This window comes from Chiloscyllium punctatum, chromosome 40, assembly GCF_047496795.1.
Source record: "Chiloscyllium punctatum isolate Juve2018m chromosome 40, sChiPun1.3, whole genome shotgun sequence".
In the NCBI taxonomy this organism is placed as follows: Eukaryota; Metazoa; Chordata; class Chondrichthyes; order Orectolobiformes; family Hemiscylliidae; genus Chiloscyllium; species Chiloscyllium punctatum.
Window position 1 is genome coordinate 6,929,942 of NC_092778.1, and position 13,125 is coordinate 6,943,066.

General features: G+C 42.6%; 1 protein-coding gene across 2 annotated transcripts in view; it reads left to right on the forward strand.

Moving 5' to 3' along the window:
- Positions 1-3,940, forward strand: part of shmt1 (serine hydroxymethyltransferase 1 (soluble)) — a 39,507-nt gene extending 35,567 nt beyond the window's left edge. For both annotated transcript variants that reach the window (XM_072559259.1, XM_072559260.1), the window contains exon 12: positions 791-3,940. In XM_072559259.1, coding sequence (XP_072415360.1) covers positions 791-963 — 173 coding nt within the window. In that variant the 3' untranslated portion in view covers positions 964-3,940. The remainder of the gene's footprint in view (positions 1-790) is intronic.
- Positions 3,941-13,125: the final 9,185 nt, after the last annotated feature.

Here is a 13,125-nt window from a genome sequence, read left to right on the forward strand (position 1 = left end):
GGCAGCAGAGTCACAAATGTTAATGTGTTCATCAGTTTGGGGTAATATGGCGGGGTGGGGGGGGGGGGGGGGGGAGGTGCGGTGTGCTCAATAGCTGGAGCAAAAAATAGTGTGGGGAGAGGAGAGTCTATCCCATCTGGATTTGGGGAGGGAAATTCAATTCCAGGGAGAGACTAGTCAATCCCATCTTACTCAAGGGGATGACAGTCAATCCCAGCTGGATTCAGGGCTGAGAGGATTCAGTCCTAGCTGGATTCGGGGCTTTGGGAAGTCAATCCCAGCTGGATTCAGGGTTGAGGGAAGTCAATTCCAGCTGGATTCGGGGCTGATGGGATTCAGTTCTAGCTGGATTCGGGGCTTTGGGAAGTCAATCTCAGCTGGATTCAGGGCTGAGGGGGTTCAGTACCAGCTGGATTCAGGGCTGAGGGGATTCAATCCCAGCTGGATTCAGGGTTGAGGGAAGTCAATTCCAGCTGGATTCGGGGCTGAGAGGATTCAGTCCCAGCTGGATTCGGGGCTGAGGGGATTCAGTACCAGCTGGATTAGTCAGGGGAGAGTCGATCCCAGCTGGATTACGGGAGGGGAGGGGAGTTGATCTCAGCTGGACTGGGGGAGAGGACTTCATCCCAGCTGGGTTGGGGGAGGATGTCAGTCCCAGCTGGAGAAGGAATAGGGAAAGGGAGACCTCTCCCATCCACAGTGACTGGTGGATCTCCTGGCTACCTTTTGCATGTAGATGTCCTGTTGTCAGGTTAATTTGTATAAACTGGGTTTGTTTTAACCTGTACAGGGATCCAGATAACACTGGAGATTCAGAGAGACATTGGTGCAAAGGCATCACTCAAAGAATTCAAAGAGAGGATGATGACTGACAAGGACTACCAGAGCAAGATCAGACAACTGAAGGAGGAAGTGGAGATGTTTGCGTCCAAATTCCCAATTCCTGGGTTGGCTGATCTTTAAAGCAGCAGAGCCTGGAATTGCAGCAGTTAAACTTGTGGGATTTGTTTAAAATGCACAATGGTGTTGCTTTTTAAGCTGACCTATCCCTGAAGTGATTAAAAATTCCATTAAATTAAGAGGTCCCTTGTGATGCAAAGAATTAGAATTATTTCATGAAAGCTCAGGAATCCTGTCATTATTTCAGGGCCTTTTTGACTACTGTATTTCATGTTTGAGAGATTTGCCCAAGTCTATGCAAAACCAATGGTCGTGTTTCTCACCTTCAAGAGGTACTCTTCCCACTCTCCTCAGGATCATTGCTTGATTGTCGCCTGATGAGAAACCACACTTTATTCCCCAGGATTATAGGGCTTTTTACAGTTTATATAATTGGTTTTTAAATGAACACCTCAACCTGATTTTTTTAATCGTAGATTGTGTTTTAGTACTCATACCCCATGCAAGTGCATGTAAGTTTCATTTAACGTGCCTTATTTACAACAGCAACAACTATTCTGGCCTATTGAGCATCCCTGCTTTTAATCGCTGTACTAAGGATGTCTGTGTCTTCAGTGGTCTAAACTTGCCTTGGAGCTTCCTCCTTAAGGGCAAGATTGAATGGCCCCAGGCAGTGAGTGTGGAGGCACGGAGTGTCAGGTGATTGGGTGGCAGGTGACCTGTACATACGCCCCTCCCTCCCTCCCTGTAAGCTGGGTTCTCATCTCTGTTGATAAAGGGTAGGATGCTGATGGATCCCTGTACAGGCACGAATTGAGCCCCTTAAATAAGCAACAAATTTCCATCATTATTGCCTGCCGCTGGTATTTAGAAATCATCGCATCCCTACATTGTCACGTCCACACCTCCTCTGAAGAGCATCCCAGACCCATCCCCTCTACCCTATAACCTTGCATATCACATGGCTGATCCACTTAACCTAGACATCCCTAGACACCATGGGCAATTTAGCACAGTCAATCCACCTAACCTGTACATTTTACCCACAACAAAAGGGCCTGTCACCACGTGGGAAACACAGTCCTGTTGGGTTGGGTTACAGGCTCCTGGAGAATTCCTTGGTCAAAAGCACATTGTGTCTGACCAAAGAATCCGGCACTGGGGAGGGGGAATTCCCTCGACAGCCATTCACATGCCTTTTCTGCTGACCACTGTGCCCCCTGTGCCTGCCTAGTGGCCGTCATTCACCCATGAACTGAATCCCTCATTGGCTCCGGTGGGTGTATTGCTGGCAGCTGCCACTCACTGTTTCTGATGGTGCAGAGTGTAATGGAGACGTGTCAAGATTAGCTCACAGCTGGTACAGTACAGAAGGCCATTCGGTCTATTGTGTCTGCACCAGCTCTCCAAACAAGCAGCATCGCTTAGTGCCATGCTCCTGTCATTTCCCCGTAACCCTGCACACTACTGCCATTTAAATAATCACCAAAAGTGTGCTTGGAGACCTTGATCAAACCTGCCTTCACCATACTTCCAAGCAATTCATTCCAGACCCAAATCACTCATTTTTGAAAAGCATTTTTTCTCATCACATTTGCCATTATTTTTTACAAATCAGATGGACCAGTGGGCTGAGGAGTGGCAGATGGAGTTTAATTTAGATAAATGTGGGGTGCTACATTTTGGAAAAGCATATCAGAGTAGGACTTAGACACTGAATGGTAAGGTCCTAGCGAGTGTTACTGAATAGAGAGACCTTGGAGTGCAGATTCATAGTTCCTTGACAGTAGAGTTACAGGTAGATAGGATAGTGAAGAAGGCGTTTGGTATGCTTTCCTTTCAGAGTATTTAGTACAGGAGTTGAGAGGTCATGTTGAGACTGTACAAGACATTGCTAAGGCCGTTGTTAGAATAGAGCATGCAATTCTGGTCTCCTAGCGGAAGGATGTTTTGAAACATGAAAGGGTTCAGAAAAGATTTGCAAAGATGTTGCCAGGGTTGAAGGATTTGAGCTATAGGGAGAGGTTGAATAGGCTGGGGTTTTTTTCCTTGGAGCATCTGAGGCTGAGGGGTGACCTTATAGAGGTTTATAAAATCATGAGGGGCATGGATAGGATAAATACACAACGTCTTTTCCCTGGGGTGGGGGAGTCCAGAACTAAAGGGCATAGGTTTAGGGTGAGAGGGGAAAGATATAAAAGAGACCTGAGGGTCTTTTCACTCAGAGGGTGGTGAGTGTATGGAATGAGCTACCAGAGGAAGTGGTGGAAGCTGGTACAATTACAACATTTAAAAGGCATCTGGATGGGTATATGAATAGGAAGGGTTTACAGGGATATTGACCAAGAGTTGGCAAATGCGAGTGGATTAGGTTAGGAAATCTAGTTGGCATAGACGAGTTGGAGTGAAGGGTCTGGTTCTGTGCTGTATATCTCTCTGACTTTAAATCTCTTAAATGCATTAAAATTTGCAGCTCTCACTGGCTGAAGTTTTCCCCCGGGGTTTTTCATCCCAGGAAATACTCAATGCTAGCCACCTCAGCAAGTGATAGGTACATACGGCTGAAGGACCTTTCCCAGTAGAGACAACATGAGACACGCCCACTAGCTTTTCTGACAGTCACAAGACCCTTGTCGCGAGTATTAAATTCTGCCCTAAATTCCTCCATCTCCTACCCAGAGTCTACTTCTCTTAAGACAATTCTTAAAACCTAACTCTTCGATCAAACTTTCAATTATGTTTTCATATCTTCTGGTGTGACTTTGTCAAGTTTTGTTTTACAACTCACTCAAGAGGTGCCTAGGGATCTTTTATTCAGCTAGAGGCACTACATAAATACAAGCTGTTAGTGCCTTCTCTGAGTGAATGTGATGTCAGTTATTGTATTCTGCCATGAATGGTGGAGACACACTGTACTTGGAATTGAGCTCCATGAATCAGTGCATTAATAGAAGTGTTTAGATTCAATCAACAAAATGCCCTGTTGTTTCCCTTTTGATACAGCTATCCAGAATAAAAGAGATGTCTGCTGTTTAATGAACTCAAAGATATTCTGTTTATTATAAAACACAACTCCCTTCTAAAAACAAGCTGCAAAACAGATTAATATTCAAGATGTAATCTGGAATTAGAATGAAATCCCCATTTTAAACCCATCACAAACAACAAATGGACTTTGTAGGAATGATATTAAAATAGAGTTTAAAAAAACACCGTTATTGGCCAATGTTGGCCACACCCTTAATGTTGATGATCCTGAAGAACAAAAAAAAACTTTATGAATTCTTACTGGCTACTGTCCAAGAAGTTCCATATCTTCCAGTTTATCACATAGTCCATGAATATAGATTTACAGTCATAGCAGTCAGGCTTAAAAATCTACTCCTTCAATTTTCTTATATTCAGCAGTTAGTAAAGAAGAAACAATGAAATTTGATGCTTTGAACACAGTCGCTTTTGTTTTAAATCATTAAATGGAGCCTTTTTAATTGGAGAATTGATTTCTGTGAAACTAATTACAGAACAACTTCAAATATCCAAACAAGATGGGCAAATGTATTTAAATTTTACCCAGCTTGCCTTCCTTTCTCTTCCCATGCTGGCCTTCTGGTTCAATTTGGGTCAGCGTGTACCATCCACAAGATGTTTGCAGTGACTCACCAGGGTTTCATTAACAGCATTTTATAAACTCGGGACCTCCAGCAAATAGAAAGCCAGAGGTAGTAGACACATGGGAATGCATCACTTGCAGATTCCCCACTGAGCCGCGCAACATCTTGATTTGGAGTTATATTGTCTTTCCTTCTTTATCACTGGGTCAAAAGTTTGGAACTCCTTTTGAAACAATGCTTTGGGTGTCCCTACATCTCATGGACTTCAAGGGGGCAGCTCACTACTACCTTTGCAAAGGTAATTACAGATGAACAATGAATGCTGACCTTGCTGACAACACTGAATTGGACAGATTAGTGACCACAAGGGAGTTGATGGTCATGGATAACCAGGAGTGGTGGTGGTCAGACAAGAAAGTCAAGTTGAGACATGATCAGATCAGCCCACGTCCTGTAAATGAGTAATAAGTGTTTTCTCCTCTCTCACTAAACTCGCAATTTGTTGCAGAGTTTTTGTTCTTTCTGACTGGATATCTGCCCACAGTTTCCTGATCAGAAGTGGTATGACTGCATTGGCAAAGAGCATAGCCAGTTTCTACTTGATGGCATTCTAATCTCCATTGCCCATAAAGATCAATAAACACCTTCAAGAGGTTATTATGCAATGTTCCAAAATATGGTTGCTAAGACCAGGCTTTGTTACAATTAAACGGTACAAGCTGAAAAGAACATTTCTTGAAGTTGAGTAGTGCGAATGTTGATCATCCTGCCTCCCTAGTGGATCTTGAAAAGTATGTACATAAGGCTTTTGTGAAAAATCTGGATTTCAGATATTTTAGCTCATTTTGTGGAGTTGGTTTTAAATGGGATTTTTGTTTTGTAAAACAAGCAACAGCAGTACATAGATGGCATTGATGTACAGATCATCCATAGTCCAGTTGTACTGTAGAACAAAATTGAGGGCTGAATGGCCTGCTCCTATGCAGTTCAATCCGTAGTAAGTGTGCAACTTAAGGAACAATTTCAAGAGGAATCGTGGTGCAGTGTACAGATTAGGAGCTGGAATGAAGCTCAGTATTGTGTTTGGTTGTCAATATCAACAATAAAGTTCCAGAATCCCAACTACAAAGCCCTTTTGCACATTCAGAAAGTAAAGGGTATGGGTTGTAGCCAAATCCAGATGGCTTATGACTCTTTAATATGTGGTTGGATGCCATGCTGTGAGTTTGGGTTTAAGACAGGTCCAGGAACGAGCAAAGCCAAGAACTGTCTTCACACTTTGAGTTCAAATTGACACTATTTATTATACATTAATATATCTCAAGTTAAGTCTTTATGTACACACTAATCATTGATATTCCACATTCACTCTTATAGTTACATTAGGTAAGGGTGAATCTATCTCCTTCATGTGTTCATGTCCTTATATTGGTAAGACTCTAAAGTTCGAGTGTAATGTAATTTAGTGTAATCTCGACTAACTTCATCCACACAATTATTTATGCTCGGTAATGTGCAGCTCCATGACAGTATCACAAATTTGCTCCTCAGTCTTGAAGTCCTTACACAACAGACTCTAAGTCTGAGTCTGTGAGAACTTCAGTTTGGAAGGTTACATTACTGGATTCACCAGTTTATTGCAGTGCTTTGACCTAGCTGTAAATTCAGTGTGATTCCTGTCTGACCACCTAAAGTATACATATTGTTACTGGACAGGTGGAATAACTGTTGTAATATTAATTAATCAGATGAAAATCTCAGTCAGTGCCTCAAATTGACTCGAATGGTTCTTTGAGAGTAGAACAGGTCAGTGAAATTTATAACATCATAGCTCAGGGTACTATGGAAGACAACTGACAAATTGAAAAGGAACATAATAAACATTGTTAAATCAAAAGGAGGTCTTAATGACTTTCAGAACTAACTATAGGTTACACAGAGGGGAGCATGTATCTGACCAGAACAGGAATGTACTGTATAATAAGACATTTGTATAGCACAAACAAATGAGTTTCCAAAGGCACAAACATCCCTTCCAAGTGAAGTAGTGCTTTACCTGCACTTCACACAATCTAGTCTACCTCATTCACTCTCACAATGCAGGGAACAAAGCATAGACTAGATGACCACTTTACAGAACATCTACATTCTGCCTGCAGAAATGACCCTAAGCTTCCAGTTGCCTGTCACTTTAACACACCATCTTATTCTGGATCAGAGTGGTGCTGGAAAAGCACAGCAGTTCAGGCAGCATCCAGGGAGCAGGAAAATCAATGTTTCGGGCAATAGCCCTTCATCAGGAATAGAGGCAGGAAGCCTGCAGGGTGGAGAGATAAATGAGAGGGGGGTGGGGGAGGGGAGAAAGTAGCATAGAGTACAATAGGTGAATGGGGGTGGGGATGGAGGTGGTAGGTCAGAGAGGAGGGTGGAGTGGATAGTTGGAAAGGAAGATAGGGCTAACATCTCTGTCTCAGGCTTGTTGCAGTGCTCTGGTGAAGCTCAGCGTAAGTTGGAAGAACAACACCTCATTTCCTGCTTGTTGACCCAACAGCCCTCTGGACTCAATATCAAGTTCAATAACTTTAGGGCTTGAACTCTCCTATGTCCTAGCCCCCACCCCCCACAAACAGTCTGCTATTACCCATTGTTAGCTACTAACAGTCTCCATTAACAGCTATTCACCCTCATAGCCAGATTGTTATCCACTTCTTTGTCCAACTGTTCTTCTCTCTCTTTGGGCTCTACCCCCACCTATCATTTACTCCTTACCCCCTCCCCCCTTCCTGTCTTCTGCATAGAAGCCGACATTTTCCGAGCCTCCATCAGTTCTGAGGAAGGGTCACCAGACCCAAACACTAACTCTGATTTCTCTTTACAGATGCTGCCAGACCTGCTGAGCTTTTCCAGCCTTTTTTGTTTTTGTTTCCAATTTACAGCATCTTCAGTTCTTTTGGTTTTTATTGGGTTCTTTATGGTCATCAACATGTTTGTGAGTAAGCAACAAGACTTGAAGTTCACATTATTGAATAAAATTATACTTCAAAATAAAATATTTGAGCATATAAACTTCAAAATTCTAATTCCCACCCTGAGGAACCTTCAATGGCGCACCTTATAATCAAATCTTAATCTTACATCCCACCATAAACTCTCCCTTCATTCCATCACACATTTTCCTTACATTCTGCCACATCATTTAAAGACCAATCTTTTGCTCTATGTTGGAATTAGAATTAGAATTACAGCAATACAACAGTACAGCAAAAAAAAGTCACCATTCCCGGCACCAGCTTAGGTACTAAGGTACCTAGGTACAAAATCTTAGGTATAAAGTTGAAAGAAAAGAAATAAAGTTTCCCTCTGCAGCATTATCAACTTTCAGTACCTCTTTATAATTTACTCCGTCAGTTTCCTTGCTCCGTACTCACTACTTCCTCCTTCTTAAATAAAAGGCTCAATATAAATGGTGTAAAACTGCAAACTAACTTCTACAGCTTTGTTTCATTGGCTTAATGAGTACTTTATGAATAATGTACTTTATGAGAGTGACTGGCAGCAGATGATATTGTGTAAGCAACTGTTGGTCAGTGTTAGTACCATAGAGATGTACAGCATGGAAACAGACTCTTTGGTCCAACCCGTCCATGCCGACCAGATATCCCAACCCAATCTAGTCCCACCTGCCAGCATCTGGCCCATATCCCTCCAAACCCTTCCCATTCATATACCCATCCAGATGCCTTTTAAATGTTGCAATTGTACTAGCCTCCACCACTTCCACTGTAAATATTGATGCAAAATACTCGTTTAGTATCTGCCCAATTCCTGCGGCTCCACATAAAAGCTGCCTTGCTGATCTTTGAGGGGCCCTATTCTCTCCCGAGTTATCCTTTTGTCCTTAATGTATTTGTAAAAACGCTTTAGATTCTCCTTAACTCTATTTTCCAAAGCTATCTCATGTCCCCTTTTTGCCCTCCTGATTTCTCTCTTAAATATACTCCTTATATTCTTCTAAGGATTCACTCAATCTATCCTGTCTATATCTGACATATGCTTCCTTCTTTTTCTTAACCAAACCCTCAATTTCTTTAGTCATCCAGCATTCCCTATACCTACCAGCCTTTCCTTTCACCCTGACAGGAATATACTTTCTCTGGACTCTCATTATCTCATTTCTGAAGGCTTCCCATTTTCCAGCTGTCCCTTTACCTGTGAACATCTGCCCCCAATCAGCTTTTGAAAGTTCTTGCCTAATACTGTCAAAATTAGCCCTTCTCCAATTTAGAACTTCAGCTTTTAGATCTGGTCTATCCTTTTCCATCACTGTTTTAAAACGAATAGAATTATGGTCGCCGGCCACAAAGTGCTCCCCCACTGACACTTCAGTCACCTGCTCTGCCTTATTTCCCAAGAGTAGGTCAAATTTTGCACCTTCTCTAGTAGGTACATCCACATACTGAATTTTCTTGTATATACTTAACAAACTCCTCTCCATCTAAACCCTTAACACTATGGCAGTCCCAGTCGATGTTTGGAAAGTTAAAATCCCCTACCATAACCACCCTGTTATTCTTACAGATAACTGACATCTCCTTAGAAATTTGTTTCTCAATTTCCCTCTGACTATCAGGGGGTCTATAATACAATCCCAATAAGGTGATCATCCCTTTTGTATTTCTCAGTTCCATCCAAATAACTTCCCTGGATGTATTTCCGGTAATATCCTCCCTCAGCACAGCTGTAATGCTATCCCTTATCAAAAATGCCACTCCCCCTCCTCTCTTGCCTCCCTTTCTATCCTTCCTGTAGCATTTGTATCCTGGAAAATTAAGCTGTTATTCCTGTCCATCCCTGAGCCACATTTCTCTAATTGCTATGATATCTCAGTGCCATGTTCCTAACCATGCCCTGAGTTCATCTGCCTTCCCTGTTTGGCCTCTTGCATTGAAATAAATGCAGTTTAATTTATCAGTCCTACCTTGTTCTCTGCTTTGTTCCTGCCTTCCTTCACTGTTTTGCTTGCCTTTGTTCTCAATTGTACCATCCTCAGATTGAAACCTTTCCTCACTATCTCTCTGGGTCCCACTCCCCCACCTTACTAGTTTAAATATTCCTAAGCAGCTGTAGCAAATCTCCCTGCCAGTATATTAGTCCCCTTCCAATTTAGTTGCAATCCGTCCTTGTACAGGTCACTTCTACCCAAAAACAGCTTCCAATGATCCAAAAATGTGAATCCCTCTCCCATACACAGCTCCTCAGCCATGCATTCATCTGCTCTATCCTCCTATTCCTGCCCTCACTAGCTCACAGCACTGGGGGTAATCCAGATATTATTACTCTCGAGGACCTCCTTTTTAAATTCCTGCCAAACTCTCTGTAATCTCCCTTCACAATTTCAACCTTTTCCCTTCCTATGTCGTTGATTCCAATGTGTACAATGACCTCTTGCTGGCCCCTCTCCCCCTTGAGAACATTCTGCACCCTCTCTGAGACATCCTTGATCCTGGCACCAGAGAAGCAATACACCATTCTGATCTTTTGATGCTGGCCACATAAACGTCTGTCTGTACCTCAGACTAGAGAGTCCCTTCTTGTAAAGAATATTTGGATAAGTACATGATTAGGAAAGGTTTAGAGAGATTTGGGCCAGGAGTAGGCAGTTACAACTAGTTTAGTTTGGGATTATGTTCAGCATGAACTGGTTGGATCGAAGGGTCTATTTCCGTGCTGTATGACTATGATTCTATGAGGATTGTTTTGATGTGGCAAGTTGTGATCTGGAATGGTGCGATAAGAAGATTAGATAATTCTTTTTCAAAAGGGAATTGGATGACTACTTGAAATGAAAATGTAACAGGCTATGGGGGGAAAAGCAGCGTGAGACTATTTAGGTAGAGTTGACACAGAACCCTTGGGCTGAAGAACCTCTCCTCTATGCTGTATGATTCTGTTTTTAAGCTCGCCCTCCCATGTGCATTGTGTGAATATAACCACAAGGGGGTGTCTGAGTACTGCAATCAAACATATGCTGAGGCTTGCCAAAAGTTCACTGCAGTCAGTGTCAGTATCCACACTCTGACTGCCCTCACAGAACTTGGTACTGCCATCTGGTGACAGAGAATGGCATGTCACCTGTGGAAAGTGTTATCTTCTGGTCCCAGAAAATAACAAGGGAAGGATATGGAATCTGAGGGCCAGACTAGTAGCCACACGGCTGTAGCATGGGAATCTTGACAGGGGAACCTGAATTTTAGACTTCCCAAAATAGATAAGTTTTTGTTGGTCTCGACCAAATCAGGATGATGTCAACAAAAAGCAAAATAATCAAATAATGATATCACTTCAAAATTAAGACCTCCCACCTTATACCCTGTGTAAACTTAAGTTAATTCAAAATTCTGCTGGTTATATTCTAATTTGCACCAGCTCCCGTGCACCCACAGCCTCCTGTGTGTGTTAATCTATATTGGTTCCTGGTCAGCAACACCTCGATATCAAAATGTTCATCCTTAATTCTAAATCCCTCCTTGGCTTAACTTCTTGGCATCTGTTATCTTCTACACTACCAATGTACCCCCTAATTATTTTCTGCAGTGTGTGGACCCTTTGAATTATTTTATGAGGCTGAATCTCAAAGCAGCCAGCTTGTACAACCTGTGGGGAACTCTCTGGGTTGCCTGTGGACATGCAGCGATGAGGGAATATTACCTATGATGTTCCCAGATATCTCTGCTCCTCCAATTCTGGCTTCACATACGTCCCTGAGTTTCACTGTTGGTGACAATGTCTGAAGCTGGTGAGACTCTCGGCTCCAGAATTTCCTCCTCAAACCTCTCTGCTCCTTTAAAACACTCCTTCAAACTTAGCTCTTTGATTGAGCTTTTGCTCACCAATCTCCTTCAACACTTTTGATTTTGATCTCGTTTCAGGCCAGTGAAGTGCCTTGGAAAGTTTTACCACATTTGGGGAACAAGTGATTTCAAGTTGTTGGTAACCAAAGGGTTAATATCAGGAATCGGCATCATTTATTAGCAGCTTCCATTTCCATCCTATTTGTTTTTAATCATAAATCACAACTGTGCAATAAGTATACTGACTTGTGTTGGGCTCAGTCAATGGAACACACTCAGAATTGGTAGTGTGTAAGAAACTTACCACATGCAGAACTGTGTACAACCTGAATATTTTGTAATGGGATCCTTAACACTATATACTCACACATTATTAAATTATTTGTTCTCGGGTTGTGAGAATTTACTGATTGCCTGAGAAGCTGAAACTGAGTCTTCTTGAATCACTGCAGTCCTTGTGCCAATGGTTATTTTACAACTGGTGATCTGCAAGGCTATTTCAAAAGACAGGGTGTAACTGGAGTCATGTGGACAGTGTAATAGATTCAGAAAAACTAATTTCTTTCCTGAAGGAAGTTAGTGAATCAATTAATTTTTCATTTTCCCTCTGAATTTTTCTTTAGCCAATTGGGTGAATTATGTTACTTCTTGCCATTGTGGGATTTGAACTCAGTTTCTGGTTGGCCAGTTCAGAACCAGTGCCTTTATCATCGCTGAAGCAGGAAGATGTGCTCCACTCCAACAAAATCAAATCACATCCTTTGGGATGCTTGACCAGTATCATAACATCTGCATAAACAATGCACATATGAAGTGTTGAGTGATTGGTTTGCATGAGATAAGGAACGTCACACACACTTACTCTCCACCACACCCTTCAGATTACAATAGTGACTTCCTTTCGAAATCGATCCTGTTCGTTGGCCTGAATTCAACCTTCCTGGAAACCTCACATGGAGCCACGCCAGAAATCCACAAGAATTTGCCATCTCTTTGGAAATCTCTGCCCCAGGGGACAGCAGAGGCTGAGTCATTGATTAGGTTCAAGTTGGAGATTTCAAGATTGATTTAAAACATCCAGGCTGACACAGATCGCACAGCAAAATGGTGTTGAGAGAGATCAGCCATGAGCATATTAAATGGCAGTATCAGCTCAAAAAGGTTAATGGCCAATTCTTGCTCCTGCTTCTTGTTTCTGTCTCCCAACATGCCAGCCGTGTCCACATACTAATACACATTTGTCTTGGTGTTAGAGGGCTGTGAGTCTCGAGAAGCTAGTGGCTGAGATTTTACTGCAGAGCCCAGGGAGGTGCACTGTGGGAGGTGCCTTCTTTGAGATGAAGTATACCCCCATGAAGGGTATAGACAGGGTGGATAGAGATAATCTTTTTCCCAGGGTGAGGGATTCAATAACGAGAGGTCACATGTTCAAGGTGAGAGGTGAAAGGTTTAAGGGGGATACACGTGGCAAGTACTTTACACAGAGGGTGCTAGGTGCCTGGAACGCGTTTCCAGCAGAGGTAGTAGAGGCAGGTACGGTAGATTCATTTAAGATGCATCTGGACAGATGCATGAGTAGGTGGGGAGCAGAGGGATACAGACCCTTAGGAATTAATGGGCGGCAAGAAGGCACGGTGGTTAGCACTGCTACCTCACAGCGCCAGAGACCTGGGTTCAATTTCCGCCTCAGGTAACTGTCTGTGTGGATTAGATTAGATTAGATTACTTGCAGTGTGGAAACAGGCCCTTCGGCCCAACAAGTC